Below are 23,318 nucleotides of genomic sequence, written 5' to 3'. Positions count from 1 at the left end.
GCAAGGATTTGCCACGGTTGTTTTTATCGTCTTCTTATTTTTGCTGACACATACTTTTCTATTGGCAATAACATAGAAACTGAAAAAAGTTGAGGCTGGTCAAAGTTCCTAATCAGTTTGTTTAGGAAATGGAACCAATTATCTGGTATGGGGACAATTATTAAGTTTAGAAAACCATTAGAAAGCCATGGCACTTTAGAGTCGGGGCTCTCCACTCCCTCTTTCACGCTTCTTCACCTCTGTATCTCTGCCCGCCGCTATGGATGGATGATGATGGATAGATACTTGAAGTTTTTCATTATACTAACTCTACTCCCTGTGTCTCCACTGCATCTGGCTCCCCCTCATTCACACACACTTCTATTCTGGCTCGTCTCTGCTGACCTGCATCCCTCCTCTCGCCAGGTCCGACTCCAATAAGCTGAAAAGAAAACCGATGCAATCTTACTTAAGTTGTTCTTCTCTTGACATGCAAGATGCTCAGTCCGTCCACTGGGAGCGGTTTGGGGTGCACGGTCTTGCTCAATGACACTTGGACATGAACAGAGTTAGATTCTGTAACAAATCATTGAAACTCCAGCTCATTGCATCATGAAAACACTCACCGTATCCACAAAGCTCAACTCAGGCCTTTATCAGGTGATCTGGTTATTTTTGGAAAAAACAGTGAATTATTTTCAGTTTCCTAAACGTCTCCTGATGCAACAGAAGCGCACAACCTTCCTGAGGCTGAAATCTGACGGGCAGGATGTGCTGCGAGATGCTTCACCTTCATTATTACAAATCGATCATTTTTTTGGGTGGGTGGAATTCCATTCATTAGCTTTATAAACAGCACAGCGAGGAGAAATGCAGCACGTGCACCTGTTAGAACTGGATGCGTCTGTGTTTGTTTTGCTTTCTCTCCTGTTTGTGGTTCGGATGTCTTATTAGCAACGAGATGCGGGTGAATATTAAGTGAGCGTCGTCTAGAAAACTGGGAGAGCGGAGAGCAGGCGTGGCCCCGAGCTGCAGCTCGCTGCAGTGTCGCTTCCAGCACATCTTCCTCCTCCTCCTCCTTCTGCACCTTAACAGTGACTCGTGTTAATTAGGCCGGGAAGTCAAAGCAAATACTGTCCTCCATCGATTCTTGTAATCAATCTGGCTCCTTCTGCCTTATCAGCTGTGATGAAGAGGCAGCCAGGGTCTTCCTCGCGCTCCCATCCCCGAGCCGCACACATAGACCAAAGAAGAGGACCTGATAAACTGATTTGTCCCAGTCTGCGCCTGCTGCTGGCGCACCGCCTCTTTCCTCATCGTCACCGCACGAGCCTTGGCAACAGTCGGCTGCTTTGCTGTAACCCAGTGCAGTTTACTGATTATTATGCAATCTCTGTAAGTAAACATGGCAGAGTAGTTTCAGTTTTAATGAGTGCGGCACAAACGCTTTCCATGTGTCCAAAGCTGTGTTTGGAAGAAGTAAATCAACACTTCAGGTGACATCAAACGAGCAGATGCTGTGTTAGAATTCTACATCCTTAATCTATCATTCAGATTATTCTGTTTCCTGTTACTTTCAACAATTGCAACGAGTCTTCCCAAAGTTTTTTAATTGGTATCATATTTTATATCGATACTATATTTTATTGACATTTTCATAACATAAAATAAGATTTGAGCTTACTTTATTGTTCTTTGTGTTCCAGTAATAAACTTTATTCATCTCTTTTCCCCAAAATATGTTTTATGTATTAAGAGCCAATTCAATACTCCAATCATAGTATTCACTGAAAACATCAGACTTTGAGTACTGCTGCATTATGACGCGCTCTAGAAATCATCGTGTAAGTAGATTTAAATAAACACTGGCTGTAGGATAGATAATCGTTTTCCTACAGAATGCACTTGGAGTGAATCGGGTACTTCTGCTGGTTTTACATGATAAATGCGTACATTTCTATGACAACAGCCTAAAACGTTTTCACATCGCTGTATATTATAATAGTTTAACACCGTATTTTGTTGCGTCATACCTTCATTTTAAACTGAAAATATCAAACTGTTGCATCGACTGAACAGTACGTTCCCATGCACTGTGCATTAATGTCAACATATTTGGTCAATCAGATGGAGTGCAACTCCCGTGAACACTTTCCCAAATATTAGCTGTGAGTGACTCAGGTAATGGTGTGTGTGAATAGTCCAGTGGTGTGAATTAGGTTCCAAATGAACAATTGTCAAAGCACAAAGACATTACTATCATCTACGTAGGTGTTTATCTTTATGCATCGACTCTATCTTGTTATCGTAGTCTAGTCTCTGTGTGCAACTATCCTTTCTTTAACTAGTTTGTGCAACGTGAAACTGCTGCTGTGATTTCCCCACGTGGGATTAATATCGTCTGATATAATCTAATCTAATCAGTCCTTGACAAAATCCTCTCATGTTCATCTGATACCATGCAGCCTTAAAGCGCAAACGGTCTCTCAAGACAAAACACATTTTGAATTTGGGCTCGCCGCCACTGTGGAAGAATTCCGTTTCAGATAAGCAGAAGTCATACTGTAAATAATATTTTAATGGAAACTTTATGACAAGGCAGATAAATAAGTTAGGCACCTATTATCTGCACCTGGGCTGACTCAGCGGAGACAAATACCAGAGATTACACTCATTTAGACACGGGATGACGGAGACAATGACAATAAGCATGGCGACAACTTGGCTGAAGCAATTAAAACATTTTCTAAATCTGGATGAAGTTGTTTCTAATGTGTGTCGTCTGAAGAACCACTGAACAAGGATACTGCTCTCGTGAATACTCAAGACGCTTACGAAATACTTGAGACGAGAAACGAGACCCCTCTCCTTTATCACTTTATGATCGATGAGATGATGTTCCTCCTCTCCCTCCTCTAGTTTGTCTCTTCCTGGCAAGTAATCGGTGCCATTGCAGGGGCATTTCTGCTCTGTGGCAGAATATAGCAGCAGTGTCAATTATCCAATCCACTTGCATCTGTTTGATTTAATCGTAGTGAGCCGATCACTCCGCTGCGAGCCAGATTTATTGAAACAGACGTCTGACCAGCGGATTGACACGCAGCCCATCCGTCCCGGGATCAGACGGACTGCCGTGGTCTGGAAGCAGAGTGGCATGTGACGAGTTTAAATGTTTCTGGAAGTGGCGAGAAAAACGTGTTCCTCGAGCAGCGCACTGCAGCACAATGCACTGGAAGAATATTAATGAAGAGGAGCTGTGTGTCTGGAAAAAGAACCTGTTCAGAGCTCCTCTCAGCTAAAAGGGTTTGATGGGAAGCCGTGCGTGCGCGCGTGCGTGCGCGCGTGCGTGCGTGCGTGCGTGCGTGCGTGCGCTGAGGAGACACAGGGAGCAGACTGGCTGCTGTTTAATACATTACAAGGGAACATGGCGACCAATCGATCTTATCCCCTCTGCTCTCTCACTCAGTGGCTCGTCCTCTCCCAGAATCCAGTGGTGTCGGGTTACAGTGTGAGGCAGGCAGAAATGCTGCCAAACAGACTGAGTGTGTGTGTTATTGCTCATAGGTTCTGGTAATGCCGTCCACCGCTGGATGTTTGGGCATCTTCCCTCACAGCAGGCCTATGAATCACATGATTCGCCCATATTATTGCTTTGTAACCTGGCAGGGGTGTTTTTAAATCCACGATGCTTCTCAGGAAATATAATGTGCAAAAAAGAATAAATATGTATATTTTCATCAGTCCAATTTTGAACCAGACGCTTATTTCCTGGTTAAAAAAAGATGATTAAAACGAAATAAAAATTGCTAGAAATGGTTTAAAAGGAAATGCAACTAAAATGGTTCAAACAGCTAAAAGTGCTATATACTGAACTATCCCAGATAACAAGAAGAGCTAGACAGGAAATATAAAATAGTTCAGAATCAAACATCAAACTTGGTGAGCAAAAGTGGTGAATTAACTGAGACTTTCTTCATAATGTGGTCACAAAAGGAATAAAAATGTTTTGTGTTTCAAAGTGGAAAAACCTGCTCTATTGGACCTAAAGGTTGCAGACTGACCTATAACAGGGAAATCACTTTTTTCCGAGTTTACTGTAAATAAGTTTGTGTACGTTCTGAAAATATTGTCTTGATACGTTTAAAGCCCGTTCAAACCTGTGTTATTGTTTTGCATCCCAGTGTGAGGTATTCAATTGTGTGTATCATAATTTAGTACACGTTTACTAATGATTGGAGACATATTGCCTCATACCTGGTAGTAATAGTAGCGTTACTTTACACTCAACCTGGTTAACGATTTGTCTAGTTTGTGCACACAGAAAAGAAAACTATTGTAATCTAATCCGGGTTACCAGCTCTGCACTTTGAAATTAAAGACCTCATCCATCTACTCGTCTATCAGTCTTAAACACTTAAATCAAACGTGTTTGTAACCCTTGTTTCCACCACGTTCCATCAACAGCCACCGTCCTCCTCCGCCTCCTCTTTCCGAGTCTCCGAGCATCCTTCATTAACACTCTGCATGCAACAGGCCGCTGTAATGTCTCATTTATTAAAATCTTCACTCGCTTAACTCCTAATTGCTTTCTCCTCCCCCTCCTCTACCTCCATCTGTCTCTTCACTAACTGGCTGGGATTTCTCCTCCTGGTTCCGCCTCGATTCCTCCCAGCACAGCATCTCGTCCTGCCGTCTCTGGAAAAACCAATTTCAACCAAACCTGCCACCGGCATCGGGAAGCGTACTTCCCTCAGTCTTGACCCTCAGTTATCTAGATATTTAAAAACGACCACGATGAAGAAAAATAAAGCTTTGCGACCTCATCCAGTGGCCACTTCAGCACTACAATCGTTCATTAACACTCATTTCTAACATGAACATCAACGTATCGTCAAATACACACAATACTGTAATATTGAAGAACTGCTATATATATTCAGTAATTATTTTGGAAAAAACATTTCAGGAAATTTTAAAGCAAATAAATTTAAATATCTGCTAGTTCTTAAGAGAGCTGATAAATTTATTGCTGACTCATCACGCTGCTTGTGCAGTAACTTCTTTCCTCTCTCAGCTCTGAATGCAGTCTTGTATAAGGTTGTGAGATAAAACCTCCACACTACACATCTACGTTATTCTTCGGCAGGAAAGACTCGAGTTTGCCACACACATTTTTGTGATAAGTAACTAGATGTGTGTTACACGAATAAGAGATCTCCAGTTTACTGATCTTCTCTCATTGCATTATAGATTGCGCTGCCTGTTGGCTTTTCACTCTTGGTTTGGAATCTGTTACTCAGCCCACGTTGATTTTCCTCCACTTACCTGAAGCGACAAACCATCTCTTTTCCCTCCCTGAGCGCAGGTCTATTTTCAGACTGAGCGTTTGCACGCGGTCACGGTGTGACAAAGCAAAATTCAGTTCACAGGAACAAGGTTTCCCTCTGAGAGCGGAGCTGCTGCCAAGTTTAGTCCAGCAGCTTCTGTTTGCTGAACTCTTTCTTTAAAACAAATTTTGGCTTCATTTTCCCATCAGACCGTTTTGTGCTATAGCGGTGAGTCACGTTGCCTCTGCGTATCTCGGACATTACTTCAGTGTGTTCACTAATGGAAATGGCGCTGGCTGCGGCTGTGGCCCACAGACGTCAACAATATGCGAAAGTCGCAACACAAATGAGAAAATATACCAAAGTGACTGAGTGTGCGGCGAGCTGCTTTAAGCCCCGTTTACGTGACAGCGTTTTAAAGTGAAAACGTAACGTACACGATAACGGAGCCACTGCAAAAGCAACTTTTCAAAATCGCTCTGTTTCCGTGAAAAATGAGGAAAACTCTTTTATGAAACGCTGCGCATCACGGCAGGTGATCAACAGTCCCCCTGCAAATGTGCAAGTAGATGGACAATAACAAACATGGCGGCCTCCAGAGGGTCCTGACTCCCAGTCCGTATTCTATTCATATTGAGTCACTGTATTAACAATCCAACTGTCGGTTTATTTGCTTTTGTTAAAGTTTATAGTGTATTGTTCCCTGTGCATATGTGTGTGGCCTCATTCCAACATGAAAACTTCATTGCTTTCAGCGTTTCCGCGGAGACGTCGTCGTTTTCAAAACGTTGTGTTTTGTTTCAGCGAGGCTTCGTGTTTTCAGGCCACCGAAGATTCCTTTTCATTTGAAACGTTGCTGTTTGAACTTAGTGGGCCGGGGTATGTGAGCGATGGTTTCTGCCCCCAAAAGTGACAAAATATTGTGACTCAAGAGTTTTAAAAACTCTTAAAGATCGTTATTTGTGACTTGTACACAGTAACACACTCTCCAGTTATGATTTCCTGAGATACGTGATTCGACTGTGCTGCAGCTCGGCATGTTGCCTATGTGGAACACACCAGTGGTGTTTCTCTGGTTGATGTGTGGCTGGATTGATTCCTACCTGAGTGATTGAAGTTTTTAAATCAGTTTGTCACGGTGAGACGTAGTCGAGGGAAATGATATAACGGTGGCTGCTGTCGGTGTAAAATCTTACAAAGATGAAGTCACCCTGCCCTGTCGGTCAGCCTTTCCTTAACTTGCTTTCTCTTTCCTCCACAGCTGAAACTTGAAGACCGCTCCATCGTCATTAGAGACATTGTGCGGCGGAACAACTCCAATGTGAGTGAAGTTCTTTCTCTTTAAATTTCTCCTTTTTGTTTCCCTCTTTGTCAGTCGCGTCACTGTTCATCTCTCGGTTCCATTTGCCGCGTCAGACGTGACTGGAATACCGTCGCAGGTCGAACCTCGCAGAGGAGACTTCTTCTTTCTTTTTTTCTTTTCTTTTCTTTACGCAATGCAACAACTCCCCGTCTGAATGTAAATGCAACTCAAGGCTCTGAGATGTTCTGCTAGTTAAAATTCCTCCGGTGTGATCTCGTTCACATTCAGTCACGGAGCATTCCGCCGGTTCCGGCGCTCTGAATCGAAGCCGTGGCTGCAATTGTTTTTGTGTGAGGGAATAATGTGACACTGTAATTTGAGGCTGTGGATGTGCGACTGTGTCCTTTTTCTGTTGCAGGACAACCAGTGTGGTATTGTGACAAATATTGACATCGAGTGTGCAGTGAAATTAGTGGGAACAAATTGTGTACTGTATCCGGTCAACAGCAAAGACCTGCAGCACATCTGGGTAAGACGTGAGATATTTCCTCTTCACTGTTCAGGACAGGACAGGCCGGTCTGGGCCTGTTTGCTCACTATACGTCCACCTTCACCTAAGTGACTTTATAAATACAATTTTAGTTGTGTTTGAAAATAAACGAAGAGGGTATAAGAATTTAATAGGTGCATTTTCTTTTTAGTATTGATAAAATATAAAATAGTGGTTCCAATGACTCATAGTAGGTGCTAAATTTAACTCTTGTTTCAAATTCCTCAGTTTGGAGAACTGAGTTAAAACCGAGAATATGTCATCATTTCCTGCGTCACCTGATTCTTACAGTATTTGTAGTTCAGGTGATACTCTGGGATATTTGACTTCAACTGATTTGTTCCAGTTTTTCTTATTAAGACAAGCTCCTTCAAATTGTCATTATTTAACAGACAGGAGGCCCAAATTTGAGCTCTCCAGTCTCAATAATCCTGAATAGTGCCGGCTTAATGGAATGGAGTCTTAGAAATTGACTGTGATCTCCTCATCATGCCGCAATCTAATCCAGGACCTCGTCACCGTGTGAGTGATTATCAAAAATGTTTTAGAACGGAACTCTGGGCATCTTGTTGAAATTTCCATTTTTATCACTTTTAAAATTTACTAATGTAAAGTGCAATACAAATAAAATGCATCATCATCATTATCATTTATGAAATTACGAGAGAGGGAGGTGATGAAACACTCGATCTAATCTGATTCTGTGTAAACGGCACATGGGATTACATAATGTCACCCTGTGACACTTCAGTCGCGAGTTTTTATAAAAATGGCGGTGACCGAGCACAATCGTCAACGCAGTAAGAAAAAAGAAAAGAAAGACGATCTTGATTAATTGAGTTAATTGATCCATCTTCAGCACCGATGGATGTGGGATCGTGTGCCACAAACGGTTAACGTCACATTGCAAAGCATTATCATAATGAACTGGATGATATTCTTGGTTTCATATCAACCGGCACGTCAATCTGATCGCTCAATTCACTCTTTCAGTAATTTCCAGGTTATTGAGCGCACCCGAATATAAGATGCACCCACCAAATTTAAAAAGAAAGAAAGGTCAGAGTTATGTGACGCAGCTGAAAGAATCGGAAGCATGAAGCTCGTTAACAAGTAAAAATCCATAAATCAGCTGCGCCATTATTTAAGCCACAGGGTTCAAACCGCGTGAAAAAAGTAGCGGCTTATAGTCCGGAAATGACGGTAATCTGATCTATCAGTCGTGTACAATTCAGTCTGTGAACGAGCAGTACAGATATTTAACACACAAGACATAATTAACATAACAAATCACCTCATTGGTTTCAGTGGAAACCTGAAGTTGACTTATTCACCTTGAATGAAACGAAGGACTAATGTGCTACGTGGGTCGAGTTTGAAGTGAATAAAGACGTGACTTTGTTTCATCATTTCATCAGTCTTTCATGTACGGCGATTACATCGCCTACGACTTCTGGCTGGGGAAAGTGTACGACCTGACCAATCACATCATCCTCAAGCTGTCCAATGGAGCCAGGTAGGCTGTTTGTGTTTGTGTTTGTGTTTGTGTTTGTGTTTGTGTTTGTGTTTGTGTGTTTGTGTGTTTGTGTGTTTGTGTGTGTGTGTGTGTGTGTGTGTGTGTGTGTGTGTGTGTGTGTGTGTGTGTGTGTGTGTGTGTGTGTGTGTGTGTGTGTGTGTGTGTGTGTGTGTGTGTGTGTGTGTGTGTGTGTGTGTGTGTGTGTGTGTGTGTGTGTGTGTGTGGCTGTCTGTCAGAGTTGCTCCTGCTGGCTCACATTCATCAGTGCCACTTGCAGTAACCGTCAGCCTGGTGCACTCTGCCTCCCTGCAGGTGCTCCATGAGCGTGGAAGACGGCGCCAAGCTTTACGACGTCTGTCCGCATGTCAGCGATTCGGTACGTAGCCACACGGTCCTGTCTGTTCAATCAAAACACGTCCGGCTCACAAAGACAGAGACTTGAATCTTTCGTGTGGGCTTTAAATGGGTCCTTCTTTGATGTGGTCATTATTACTGTGCTTTCTTTAAATGTTCGACTTTGTCTTCTTCTCTCTTGTGACTCCTGGACTTCATGATTGTTTTTTCTCATTTATACATCCATGGTCAGATTCAGAGGTATAATGTTTGCTCAGTACTTTGTAAATATTTTAGGCAGATGTGGGGGGGTATTGTAAGCAAGACTACCTTTCAAAAAAAATGTTGCTGTTAATATTTCCTCAAGATTTGGCAAGCTTGCTGGTTCAAATCCCAGTACAGAAGAGTCACCAGTGTGCGTTCCAGAGCGAAGCTCGGAATAATAAACGTGTTCCAAATCAAACATGGACCACTGTGGTGACCCTGAACGGGCACAGCTAAATCTCTCTCTCTCTCTCTCTCGCTCTCTCTCTCGCTCTCTCTCTCGCTCTCTCTCTCGCTCTCTCTCTCGCTCTCTCTCTCTCGCTCTCGTTGTTTATGGCGTGTTTGTTGTTGGTTTTCCAGGGTCTGTTCTTTGATGAGGCGTACGGCTTCTACCCGGGCCAAGTCCTGATCGGTCCTGCCAAAGTCTTCTCCAATGTACAGTGGCTGTCGGGGGTCAAACCGGTGCTGAGCAGGAAATTCAAGTTCAGGGTGGTGGTAGAAGAGGTACGGCAGCGATAATAACGGTGTTTCTTTCATGTTTATAGCAGCCGTCTCGCCTCCGTATTCGTTTGACGTTAAAGTTGTCATACGTGTAGATCTGCTCGACTCTGAGTGGAACGCTTCCCTTGGTGTTCTAATTTTAACTTGGTGAAATTGTAGGGACCAGAGTTACAGTCAAACCAAGCCCGTTTATCGGGTCATGAACCTTGGATTGGGTAATCGTCCATTGAAAGGTCGCTGTGATCCCCTCAGGTGAAGGTGGTGGAGTTGAAAGTGACGTGGATCACAAAGAGTTACTCCCCCAAAGGCTCCGACAGCGTTTATCCACCTCCCTCCACCATCACTCAGGAAAATCTCTGCAGGTCAGTTCAGGCCGTCCACATGTGACCAGAGTCAGTCTACAACCCCTGAAATGTGGAATATCAAAATGGTTAATAAAATACTGGATGTACATAAAGAAAGAGTCTTTTTGTGTAGTTTTTTTTGTTTTTTTTTCCCAGCTAACCAACCAACCAATCCCTTGTTTTCTCCTCCACTGTAGGGTGAGGCGTTTGGGCTACTACGATCACACCCAGAGGCAGCTGGGAGAGAGGGCCCTCTATGTCTTCCCTGCCAAAGGAGACGCCACACGCATCACCTGTGAAGGACCCGAGGGCGCCTCCGTTCTGCCTGAAGACCCCGTCGCCAGAAAGGTGAGGACCTGCTGACAAGCGTGGAGTTAAATATTGCAGCACTTTTCAAGGAAGAGCTTTTTGTTTTCTGTAACTGAATGCAAACTAGAAGAACAAGTGAGTTAAAATTACCGTAATTTCTGGACTATAAGCCACCACTTTTATTCACACGCTTTGAACCATGCGGCTTGAATAATGACTCGGTTAATTTATGGATTTTTACAGGTTAACAAGCTTCTTGCCGCCAAACATGGGTGATGCGTTCAGGTGCATCACGTAGCTCGGACGTTTCTTTTTTATTTTTTTTATTTGGTGGGTGCGGCTTCTATTCAGGTGCGCTCAATAATCTGGAAATTACGGTATGCTGTTTTACACAGTACCGGTACAACGGGTTAAAATAATACATGGATCCTGCTATATTCATGGAATGTTCTGGAGTGTTGGAAACCACTCTGAGGTGCAGATCAAGAGCATCTGAAAAGAGGCATTTCTTGATCATCTTCAAACTTAAATGTCTGTCCTGCAGCTGAAGAGGATGTTCAAGAAGGATTCAGGGAAGAAGACGGACAACGCTGATTCACAGGGTAGAACACGCACACACACACACACACACACACACACACACACTGAGTGTGTAAATACATTTCCGGTGCCCACAAGACAAATGCCATACATTTATTGGACAGATTGAATTTTCTAAACCTCTGCCATGGAGTATTTCGTTGTGCTCTGACTGGTGAGAATTTGCAGGATTAAAACAGTGACTGACGGTTCTTTATTTTTTTCGGAAAAGGGAAGTTGAGTTGTTACAGATGATTGAGTTCAACAGAACAAGATGTTGAACACAGTTTTTATAAGCAGGAAGTTATCACAGCAGATATGAGATGACAGATACTTGTTCTCCACAACGATTTGATCAGGAATGAAGCAGCTCGACATTGCTAAAGAAGAAAAAAGTGGGTTGTACAGCTTCCAGGCTCCTAGAGCTGCTGGCAGACACCATGAATTGATATCGCCACGTCTTGTGCTTATGCTGAAAAAGATCCGGCTGACCTCAGCACAGCTCTTAGCAATGGTGACGGCGTCAAAGCAGTAAGCATCTTAATGTGCTGTGCGTAAGCATTTCGTGCATTCTGCTGCGGGACATGCGAGTTCAAACAAGTTATCGTTTACAGCACTCCCCCTCATGCATGGCCAAGTGTCTGACACCAACTTTATCCTCACCTGACCATAGAAATAGTCTATTTCCTTCAGTTTGAGCCCTCACAGTTCTGCCTGATTGTTTCTTGACGTCTTAACCTCACTTATTGTAACCTCAGTTTTACAGCCACTTGTTTAATTAACATAATTTTCAGCATTTTAGTCCCAGAAAGTAGACGGTAGTTCTAATATTCCCTGACAAGTAACGAGACGTTACGGCTCAGAAACACAGGAGGACCTTCCCTCAGCATCAACTTCAATGTAAAACTAGAACAGGCACTCGGTAGAGCGCAGACCATCACCAACGCCTGTTTGTGGAAAACTAAACAGACGCTGATCTCCTTCAATCTCCTCCATGAGCCTCTTTCATCTGTTTTGTATGGGACATTCATTTTTGGGGGGGGGATTTATTAGGAAAAGGTGATCCGTTAACGTCCCAAAATCTGATTGATTGGTCCTTGGATGATGACAAATCATCCCTCAAGATTTCATGCAAATGAGTCAATAGTTTTACATACATACAAACCAACAATAAACACACGCAGACAAAAACACAAGCTTCCCCCAGCTTTCGTTGGCAGAGGTAATCGTTATAGGATGAATAAGGATTGTTTAGTTTTTTTCCATCTTCACTGAAGTCACTGCGAACAAAACGCCTCCATGCAAAAACGGAGTTGGAATAATTTAAAGTCCCTGTGAGACATCTGGCGGTTCTGTCCACAGATGAAGCTCAGTGCAGAGAAAACGGGCTAATTGGAAACTGAGCTGAAGTGCGGCAGACTCCAGCTGGGAAAAACATTAGTCTGCGAGAAGCAGAGGAGGACCGTGTGTCGTTCTGTGAAGCTCAATAAGCACAAAGTGACATAAGTGGTTGTTGGAATATCTGCGAGAACAGAGACGGGCGATTCCGATCATTGTGAGAGCCACGACAAATTTCCCCCTCGCTGCCATGTGGCCAAGTCTCGTTCGACAAAATGGCGACTGATTTAATGAACGAATTCTGTGTCTGTGAGTTCTGTATTAAACTAGCAAGCGATCATTTGATATTTTTCACATGAAAGTAATTAGTTTCACTGTGATTACACTTGATATCGCTGGGGAAAGTTGGAAAACTGCTTCTGGGATATCAGGATTGTGAGTTTCCGGTTCTCGAATATAACATGATCCCTGAATTTGGCTGCAATCCTTTTGAATCGTTTGACTTGTTTTCCCTGCAGGTGAGCACAAATCAGAGCATCCAGACTCGTCACATCCAAACAACAACGGCCCAGCGGTGCTGGTCCCGAACCCGGCAGACTCCCAGAGCACCAACGACACTGAACACGGCGAGCAGGACGCCGACGACGAGGCTGCAGAGGACACGGACGACACCAGGTCTGTCTGCGTCTCATTTTTCCTCTTTTAGACTCTTTGCACCTTAATCCTTGTTCTTGGTGTGTTTGGCATGTCGCTCCTCGTCTCGTTTGTGTGAAGCTGTGGGGGAAAAGCACCATCAACACGCCGCATGCGTCAAATAGCACATCAGTCTTTGCAGAACAAATTTTCTGATACTCCAAAGAACATTAAATCTGTATTTTGAGGCAGTGGTTATGTTCTCTAATCTTTTCCTTTAACTGTCGACGCCCAAACTATCACAAGTTTTTAGCCTGTTGCTCAAATGTGACTCACAATATGAAGCTTTTACTTTGGATTCTTTCCAATCACACAACATTTTGAGCGATTTACCTTTTTATTTTTTCTACTTCAAGACGATTAATGACGACGAGGCAGATCAGTTGAAAGTGGACGTCAAACTTGACTTTTTTTCCCGCTGCGTGTTTGTTGGGCCTGCAGCTCTCTGACGTCGTCGGCGAGCTCCACGGCCTCGTCGCAGAGCGGCGGTCTGGGAACAAACCGCAAGAAGAGCATCCCGCTGTCCATCCGCAACCTGAAGAGGAAGCACAAGAAGAAGAGGACCAAATTCTCCCGCGAGTTCAAGCCAGGAGACCGGTCAGTTAACTGCAGTACAATGTTTCCTTTCCAGACCCTCAGTTCTCTCTTTTCTTTTTTTTTTCGTCCTTTTCGGTCAATATTTTCTTTATTTCTTCCTGCTTCTGTCTGGGTATTTCCTCAGTGTATGTCGTGACTCATCGGGCTGCCGTCGCGCCTCCGCCATTCATCTTGTGTGTATTTTTAAAGTCTGACGATCAGCCGGAGTGTTTTGACATTTCATAAATCGATTGATTCGAGTGATGATGTCACTCTGTTAAAAGGCTGAAAATAGGACGAGTGACATTATGATCTCGAGCAACACCTTGTGTCTGTCTGATTTCTTTGACCTCTTCAGGGCTCCTGTCTCCATGTTTGACGTCGTCACGCCGCAGCCTGCTGATGGCGTCATTCTGCTCAGACATTCAGTTTATAATACAATAATAATATATATATAATATAATATAATACACCTTGATTTCATAGTTTATAAAACAAAGTCAATTTGACTTTGCTGCTGCAGAGTCTCACACTGAGAGTTATTAGAATCACAAAGACAGAATATATATGGTGAACTGAGAGCCAGATAAGAGAATGAGAGGGAGGATTGACAAGAGAAATGAAAATAAATTACTTAGTGCATCGGAGGACGTGTTGGAGGAGGAGAGAAAGAGAACCAACCTCTTTGTTTTGGTGAAACAGTAAAAGTAAATCGGGAAAAATACCCTGAGCCGTATCTGTGTCTTTGTCCAGGGTTGCGGTGGAAGTCGTGTCCACAAAGACGACCGCTGACGTGATGTGGAAGGACGGGCGGGTGGAGAAGGGGATCCGATCCAACGACCTCATCCCCATTCAGCACCTGGACAGTCACGAGTTTTGCCCCGGGGACTTCGTGGTCGACAAACGACGTAAGAAAAATGTCTTCCCACTGATCCCTTTGGTTTAGTCTCGGACCCATTAGATGTGGGGTTTCTGTCTGCGGGGGAGGTTTTCTATATGTGGGCCGCTCAGCCAGACTCGTACCTGCAGTATGTAGGTCATGTGTGCTGGAACTGCGTCGAGGCTGTGTGTGAAGTGAAAATCAGGGATTTCATTCTCAGTGGGGATTTTACAGCCGTTTTGCATTTTGAAGTGTCCGCTGCTCTGATTTTGTCCTGATCTTGTTTGTTTGTTTGTTTTTCCCGGCCTCTGACCTGTGTTTGTTTTGCTCGTCTCAGCCCAAGCCCTGCAGGACCCTGGGGTGTACGGCGTGATTCAGTCCGGCGATCACAAGGGCAGGACGTGTGTCGTGAAGTGGATCAAACTCAACTCCAGCAGCGACGACGTGGAGGTCAGTCAGGACAAATCCTAATCTCTTCATTAGAGGAAAGTCGAAAACATTCCGAATGAATGTTGACGTGAGAAAAAGACAAGATTATCCTTTGATGATGCTTGTGCAGGTGAACAGACGTTCATTAAAAAAAATACATATTGGAGTGAAACTTCTTGCAATTACATAATAAAACATAATGAAAGCAGAAAGGAAGCTTCTGTTCACAGTCGTGCTGTTTAAACAGAGCTGTCTGTGTGTTCAGCACAAAATGGGTTTTACCGTGTGGAAATCTTGAAAACCTCCCAGAATACCTCGGCACCGTCTGTCAGCTCAGTAACCATCCCGTATTCTCACTGAGTTTTAGAACAAAGTTCTCATATGAGTCAAGTAATTATCTACAAAAATCTCCAAATTTTCTCCTAAAATCAACCAAAGGTGTGATTTAAAAAAAAAAACTATATACATTCAAGAGGAATGTCTGTTTACCGCGGTTTTATTGTTCAATTGTGAATCTTGTAACAGTTTTTTAGCTCATCATTTTGCATGGCTATTTACTTTGGTCAGGTCTCACATGTAAATTATTATTTTGTTCATCTCAATAGGCCTTCCTGGCCATATAAAGTAACTGTAATGATAAAGTAGCTATGGGATATAAAGTGTAAACCCAGAGTGTCCGGTTCTCTGAAACAACTGAGGTAACGTAGGGAAACATCCCGTATTTAGTATTTAGTATTTAGTATTCCACAAACCAGCTGGACTTAGAATCCACCCTCTAACATGGAGAGAGTTCGTAAACAGAGAAGACTGACTGTACGTACATGTTAAAAAAAAAATATCTAGGTTATTGGTGTGGAGGAGGACGTCAGCGTCTACGACATCGCAGATCACCCAGATTTTCACTTCCGCACGACCGACATCGTCATCAGAATATGGAACTCGGAGAACGGACAGAACGACTGTGAGAACGAGGTGAGAACTATGAGGGTTTACAACATGATCCGTGGGACTTGGGATGAAGGCTGGTTTACTGGAGGTGACCATCATCATCATCATCTTGCTCACACAAAGAAAATACTTTTTCGGTCAGAAAAATTGGACTGAGGCTGTTAGTTGATGCGCTGCGAGACACCGAGGTGGTTCCTTTATGTAAAAATCCTCATGAGAAGGAGTGGTGATGCAATTTGATCCAAAACACCTCCAACATGCTTCTACGGTTCTGTGGAACTGAAGATTCAGTCTGTTTTTAATTGGACAGATTCACTTTGGTGCCTCTGATGAATCTGAGTGTGTTTCTCAGCTATAAAACACAATCAGATCATCAGGAAACTGAAAACATCCAGTGTCTCTCCGGATCGGCGCTGTGGGCAAAATGTCCTCATCACCAGCTGTTCAACCACATTTAAATCCTCCACAGACTTTTTCTAAATTATTTTTTTGGCGGTTATATCCCTTCATCTGCCCTTCATAGTTGTTTCATGGGTTTTCTGCATCCGTGGGAAAATGAATGGCTACGAGTCAAAGAAGAATCAAATTTCAAAGTCTTTTCTTGTTGTTTTTTTATTTGAGGTTTGGCGTCTCATAAAGACATTTTCTTGTTTTTCCTCACGCCGTCTTTTCTTTTGTTTCTGCTTTTACCTGCCGGCAGACGTCGGTCGGTCAGGTCTTCAGGGTGGATGTGAGCAGCAAGGTGGAGGTGGTGTGGGCCGACAACTCCACCACCATCGTCCTGCCGCAGGTAAACGTTGGTCCTCCGTGAAACTGGGAGTTAAAGTCTGATACTGGAGGTCGCTGACGGTGTTCTATCTCGATCCGTCCCGCAGCACCTCTACAACGTGGAGTCAGAGATCGAGGAGACGGACTACGACTCGGTGGAGGAAACCAGCAGCGTGCTGTCCACCGAGGAGTGGGAGGACGAGAGCGACAGCTGGGAGACGGACAACGGGCTGACCACCGAGGACGACAGCCACGTCAACAACGCTGACGTCATCGACACGACGACCCCGACACCGACCCCGACCCTCGCCGGCTCCTCGCCATTCATCATCCCTCCTCAAGAGGGCAGCAGAGCCGGGGTCACCAGCCCCACCAAGGGAGTCCCGGCAGAGGAGGGGGAGGCGTCTGTGGCCAGTCCTGCTTCAGGAGGAGGTGGGAGGCTGATGGATTTTGGTTTTTACCATCATTTTCATGGAGTGTTAAACAGGGGAATGCATTTCTCCACTTGTGAGATAAATCTTTTTTTTTTCATAGTGTCTTTCTATTATTTCTCTGTAATTGTTAGATTTGTATAAAGAGAACTTGTGTTTCTCTATTTATACCGTACTTTTGTACAATTTTGCATTTTTACTTGTTTACTATGTCACTATTTCATACATTTTATTTATTTTTTAAATAATGAGGACCATCTTATTTATGACTTTTTTTGTGTCAGCCTCGTGTTTTTTACATGTCATCAAAATGATTAATATATATTTGTATGTTTTATTTTGTATGCATATGTAGAAAATCCAAATAAATCCATTCATCCATTCATGCTCCTAAATCTTTTTAGGAACGACTCCTGGAGCCGCAGTGAACGGAGCAGAGAAGCCCGGTAAGGACGGCGCGTCTCGGGGCTTCAGGGAGCTGAAGGAGGCCCTAAAGATCCTGGAGAGCCTGAAGAACATGACTGTGGAGCAGCTGTGGACCGGCGGCTCCCCGACCTCCCCCACCTCCGCAGAACCCACCGCCACGGCCAACGTGGCCAGTTCGGTGACACCAACGGCCCCCGAGAAACCAACGAAGGAGAAACGCTTCCTGGATGACATCAAGAAGCTGCAGGAGAACCTGAGGAAGACGCTGGACAACGTGGCCATCGTGGAGGAGGAGAAGATGGAGGCTGTGGTGGAGGCAGTGGGGAGCGGAGGGGCGGGGACGGAGGTAGGCCTCCAGCTCTTTATAAACATGCACCGCACACAGCATTTTACATCAAATAAAAAGTCTTAATAATAGAAGAGGAAATAGTGATTTTACAACTAATGGCGCTTTTCCACTCGTACCTCCTCGACTCTCCTCAGCCTCGGTCGTTTTCCATTACATTATAGTACCACTGTGGCGTGGGCGGAGCCATCGGAGCGTTTCCCCATCGTGCACAACTAATCACCCCCTTGTGATGTGGAGCAAACATTCATTGTATATCAGCTCAAATAAATATAATAGTATATACTTTTATATGTTTATTAATAATATTACAGAATGTGGATCGTTACGATGCTTCACTGTCCAGTGTTTCGGTTTCACTGGTGCCCCTGTTAACTGGTGACTTTTGCCACCAGGCGTTGGCAGCAGCTGATGTTAAAATAAGACAAACACGACGATACTTGAAACTTTAATGGAAATGTGGTTAAACGGCATTCTCCAGGACCGCTACGGGTTTTTAACATCTGCTGTGACGAGGGATACTGGAGGAAGTCGGTCACCAGTTAACAGGGAAACCAGTGAATTCAAAACACCAGTGGTATCCGTAGCTGGGAGACCCCCTAATACTGATAGTGAGTCGCTCTGTGGAGCTCCTGATTCCTCTGGTTGCCACCAGACACAGAAACGTCTTCTGCTGGTCGCCGCTCCACTGGTTGATTCCTGAGTGTCTGTGGGTGTGATCGGGTTTTAAAAATGGCGGCTCTGACTCATCCGTGTCGTGAAGCGCCGGCCAATCGGTGGCTGCCGTCTGCCGACGTCACATCGTCCACTGGCCTCAGCTCGCTGGGAACCTGTAGGAGGAACCAGGAAAGTGCCGGGTGGCGGCGACTGAGTAGGAAGCCGTGGAAAAGTGCCGTAAGATGTGCCAAAGCGCGAGCTTCACGTTGGTCCTCTCTGTCCTGACGTTGTCCTCTCCGTCCTGACGCTGTGTCCAGGCGGAGCGAGTCGGAGAGGAGAAGCCCCAGCAGGAGCCGCAGACCCCGGTGGGCGGGCAGGAGTGGTCCAGCGAGTTCCTGAGCGACACGCCGGTGCTTTGTCAGCAGAGCGGCGGGAAGCCCGGCGTGACTTTCACCAGCGCCAGAGGAGAGGTGTTCTCCGTGCTGGAGTGGGCGCCAGGTGAGACGTGGAGACGAACGTCTCCTCTCTGCTGTGCAGGACTTCATCCATCACTAGACACACGGACAGGGAACAGGAAGTGACACAGGGAACAGGAAGTGACAGGAAGTGACACGGAACAGGAAGTGAACCTGACACATTGAGACGTCGCTCAAATTCAGCCTCAGAGGAAAACCTGCAGGTGGATTTATTTCCCAGTGGCAGTGTTGTGGTTTGATTTATCATAAAAGCTAAAAGAAGTACAAATAGTGAAGTATTTCATAACAATAGTAGTGTTTATGACAAAAATAAGTCAACTTTAGTTCATATAGAATTGCTGGCCTTGTTTTCCTACGGAAGAGTTTTCTTCTGTGAAGCCACTCGAGAAAGAAAAAAATCTGAAGTAAAAAACAAACAAAAAAAAATCTCATGCACTTCAGAAAAAGTCAAAGGTTTTCTGGAGGTGGATGTCTCCAGTTTGTAAAAAAAAATCTCAGATTTTTGACTTTTTTTTCCCTCCATCTTTGATTGGGGAGGAAAAACTGCTGAATTAAAATATTTCCTGAAATCATGAACAATATTGTAAAAACAGAAACACACGGAAAGATTTCAGTATTACAACGTTACACCTTTTAATTCAATTCAACTTTATTTTTACAACACAGTCCTTTCTAGGTGCCGTTTACAGAGACGAACCCAACCGTACACTACTTGTTGTTCCCCTGTTGATTCCCTCGTCACCCTGGTGTCTTTGCTCCCTGTCCCGTTCCAGAAACTCACTCGTTTAACAAGATGGAGTTCCAGCCAGCCGAGGCCAAGAAGTTCTTCAGCACAGTGAGGAAGGAAATGGCTCTGCTCGCCACGTCGCTGCCCGACGGCATCATGGTCAAAACCTTCGAGGACCGCATGGTGGGTCTCCTGACGGCTTGTGGACGAGCAGCCGGATGTTTAAAACTTAACGAAGGCTTTTTACTTGTAATTTTGACTTTACATTCTCTGATTAGTGGACTGGTTCAGTTTGGTTTGCCTCTCGTCCATCACTACTAAACCATAAGACGAACTTTGAACCAGTGTCGTGTCATATTTATATTGACTCAAGTCTCCTCTTGTCAGTGTTTCGGGCACTTAAGTGATTTTTAACGTGCATTTTTTTTAAAAAATCAAGCGAGGCATCGAGCTGAGCCTCCCCTCTTGTGTTGAGGCGGCGTCTTTTAGTCTGGGATGAAGGTTTGCTTCATCGCTACACGGCCGAGATTTCTCCCATTTCTTTTTTCCTCTGAAAGAATCCAGACTATTTCTGGTTCTATTCAGTCGTGAGCAGCCAGGTGCTGGACAGTGTCGAGGAATTCATCTGATAATCTCCGTCCCTGTTTCCTCCCGTCGCCTTCACATGTGTGCCTGATTTTTTTCCCCCACTTCGAGCGTCTTTTCTGCGAAGGACCCTGGGAGGGTTTGTTTTTACCTTCAGAGACATTTACCAGTGTTGAGCTACTTTTTCAAAGAAACTGTCTTTATGTGTAAAACTACATTATTATTCATCCTAGGTGACTGAAATGTTACAAATAATTCACTTATTATAATAAGGCATCTATCTGGGAATCGTCTATCTGGGAATCGTCTATCTGGGAATCGTCTATCTGGGAATCGTCTATCTGGGATGACACCTGTTTGCAGACAGACTCACTTTCCAAACTGACGATGAGAAATGGAATCCTGCTGATTTGACAAACTGTGACCAAATTGTAGATTAATTACATTTTAAATTTTTTTTTAAATGTGTCACAGAATCTTCTACAACAAAAGACTTTTCTTCTGGTTATTTGTGATTTTGGTTCATTTCCCTTCACTCGTGATCTGCAGACGCTTTTAAATGTGGAACTCTTTCCCCCGACGCAGGATCTGCTGTCGGCTCTGATCAAGGGACCGACTCGGACGCCCTACGAGGACGGCCTCTTCCTGTTTGACATCCAGCTGCCCAACATCTACCCGGCGGTGCCGCCGCTGTTTCGCTACCTGTCGCAGTGCAGCGGCCGCCTCAACCCCAACCTCTACGACAACGGGAAGGTCTGCGTCAGTCTGCTGGGCACCTGGATCGGGAAGGTGAGAGCAGGACCTCGCCGGTCATCTTATATTCAGACCAATATGAGATTTACACACTTAATTAAATTCAAATAGAAACTAAATCAATTGATCCATTTTAATCATCAGGGCACCGAGAGGTGGACCAGCAAGTCCAGTCTGCTGCAAGTCCTCATCTCCATACAAGGTCAGTGCGGCACACACACACACACACACACACACACACACACACACACACACACACACACACACACACACACACACACACACACACACACACACACACACACACACACACACACACACACACACACACACACACACACACACACACACACACACACACACACACAGATTTTTAATCAAATTTTTTTTCACTCAGATTTGAGTTTTGCTCTCTTCCTGTATTACAGGCCTCATCCTGGTCAACGAGCCGTACTACAACGAGGCGGGCTTTGACAGCGACCGCGGCCTCCAGGAAGGCTACGAGAACAGCCGCTGCTACAACGAGATGGCCCTGATCAAGATGGTTCAGTCCATGACGCAGCTGCTGCAGCACCCGGTGGAGGTTTTCAGGCAGGAGATCCAGGAGCACTTCTCCTGCAGCGGCTGGCGGCTGGTCCACCGCCTGGAGGCGTGGCTGGAGCTGCACGACGCCGCCGAGCGGGGCCACGCCCACCGCCACCACTGCAAGGACCGGCCTCCGTCCGTGGAGCCGCTGGACGAGCAGCTGCCCCTGGGAGCGTACGGCGCCCCCTGCAGGCTGGGGGAGGAGGCGACGGGCGGAGTGAGCAGTATTATGGAGGAGGAGCTGGAGGACTCGGGGCTGAGTCCCGCCTCTCAGGAGCCGGGCCAGCACTCGGACTGCGACGGCACGCAGGGGGCCTCGGCGGCGCCCGTCTCGCTGGTCCGCGGCGGGGAGTCGGGTGGAGCGGCGGGAGGAGGAGCGGCGGCGGGCTCCGCGGGAAGCCAGCCGGTGGTACGACCAAAGAAAAGGAGAAAGAGCTACCGGAGCTTCCTGCCGGAGGGCAGCGGCTACCCGGACATCGGGTTCCCTCTCTTCCCGCTGTCCAAGGGCTTTGTGAAGAGCGTCCGCGGCGTCCTGCTGCAGTACCGCGCCGCGCTGGCCGCCGCCGCCATCCCCGAGCACACAGAGGACAAGTAAGTGGCTCACCTTTCCTCTCCGCCCTCACTCTCTTCCTCCACCTCTTTAACCTTCCCGCCGCTGCAAACGCCTGAAAACTCCACCTTGTCTTTTTCTAATAAACAAAAGTCTGATCCCCGGTGTGACGCCGCCCTCTGGAGGCCAGGGTCCTGATCATGTCTTTGTTCTCCTCCAGTGTGTCTGCAGATGAGCAGGATGGATAAAGAGGCGGGGGAGGGGGGGGCGGTCGCGCCCTCACACCGACCTCCGAGCGACGCCTCGTCACGCCGGAGACTGTTTGTTCATGGACGCTGGTGAGAAGCCGCCGAGTTTGGAACAAAAAGGAACTGAATCAGTGCCATGAACCCTCCTCCTCCTCCTCGTCCTCCTCCTCCTCCTCCGGGTGGAGATCTTCCGGATTAACCACTCTGCTGTCTCGGCGGCCTGGTGATACTTGACGGCTGAGAAGCTGCGAGGCTCCGCCTCCCCGCCGGGCCGCGGCTCTCTGTAGCACTACTGATATTATCGCTGAACCATCCTGCACTACGAGCGACGCACCGACGGACAATCTGGTCTGAGAGAGGTGACGTATAAACACACCGACCAGGAGAACTTCTTCTTTTTTGTTCCTTTTTTAAAAAGAATTAAAATGAAAATCACTGGTTGTTTCGCTTTCTGCCAAATCCTCTCTGTTCACGTCTGAATATCCACGAGCTGAATGTCAGTAAAACTGCCAACATCCACCACAGCTTCACCGCCGCACTCGCCCCCGACGTTTCCCCCGACGCCAGTCGGTCGCAGCCAACACCCAGTGACCACGTTTACACGCCGCACACCTCCGGAGCCGCCGCCACAGGTGTTACGCAGGGTTTCGCACGACGGCCGAGAATCGGGCCGGAAAAAGTTTGAACCTCTGAGGAAGACGGAAGTCGTCACTCACATCATTTTATTGACTTTATTTTAACTTGAATTTCTAGAGGTGGTTCTTTGATTTCATCACATGTCGACATTATTTTTCCAGTAAAGACGCGAATGTTTCCACCTCGAGTGGTTTTAGATTTACCCCTCAGAACTCTTTAAGAATGACAGATATCGTCTGGAAGCTGTCAGAGGAGGAACTT

The 23,318-nt window shown here is 45.6% G+C and overlaps 1 protein-coding gene across 1 annotated transcript in view; it reads left to right on the top strand.

Annotated features, from left to right (window-relative positions):
• ube2o (ubiquitin-conjugating enzyme E2O) overlaps positions 1-22,218 on the top strand; it is a gene marked incomplete at both ends in the record, with an annotated part of 36,011 nt that extends 13,793 nt beyond the window's left edge. The window contains 21 exons of the mRNA XM_080464322.1: positions 6,568-6,627; positions 7,028-7,138; positions 8,578-8,675; positions 8,988-9,051; positions 9,633-9,776; positions 10,026-10,135; positions 10,315-10,465; positions 10,971-11,028; positions 12,862-13,018; positions 13,478-13,633; positions 14,366-14,520; positions 14,830-14,942; positions 15,765-15,893; positions 16,570-16,659; positions 16,745-17,069; positions 17,473-17,840; positions 18,815-18,995; positions 19,747-19,883; positions 20,871-21,074; positions 21,183-21,240; positions 21,467-22,218. Coding sequence (XP_080320448.1) covers positions 6,568-6,627; positions 7,028-7,138; positions 8,578-8,675; positions 8,988-9,051; positions 9,633-9,776; positions 10,026-10,135; positions 10,315-10,465; positions 10,971-11,028; positions 12,862-13,018; positions 13,478-13,633; positions 14,366-14,520; positions 14,830-14,942; positions 15,765-15,893; positions 16,570-16,659; positions 16,745-17,069; positions 17,473-17,840; positions 18,815-18,995; positions 19,747-19,883; positions 20,871-21,074; positions 21,183-21,240; positions 21,467-22,218 — 3,621 coding nt within the window. The remainder of the gene's footprint in view (positions 1-6,567; positions 6,628-7,027; positions 7,139-8,577; positions 8,676-8,987; positions 9,052-9,632; positions 9,777-10,025; positions 10,136-10,314; positions 10,466-10,970; positions 11,029-12,861; positions 13,019-13,477; positions 13,634-14,365; positions 14,521-14,829; positions 14,943-15,764; positions 15,894-16,569; positions 16,660-16,744; positions 17,070-17,472; positions 17,841-18,814; positions 18,996-19,746; positions 19,884-20,870; positions 21,075-21,182; positions 21,241-21,466) is intronic.
• Between the last annotated feature and the right edge of the window lie 1,100 nt (positions 22,219-23,318).

This window comes from Lipophrys pholis, assembly GCF_963383615.2.
Source record: "Lipophrys pholis genome assembly, chromosome: 5".
Classification (NCBI taxonomy): domain Eukaryota; kingdom Metazoa; phylum Chordata; class Actinopteri; order Blenniiformes; family Blenniidae; genus Lipophrys; species Lipophrys pholis.
The sequence above is the reverse complement of the archived record's forward strand: the minus strand, read 5'-3'. Positions and strand labels throughout refer to the sequence as shown.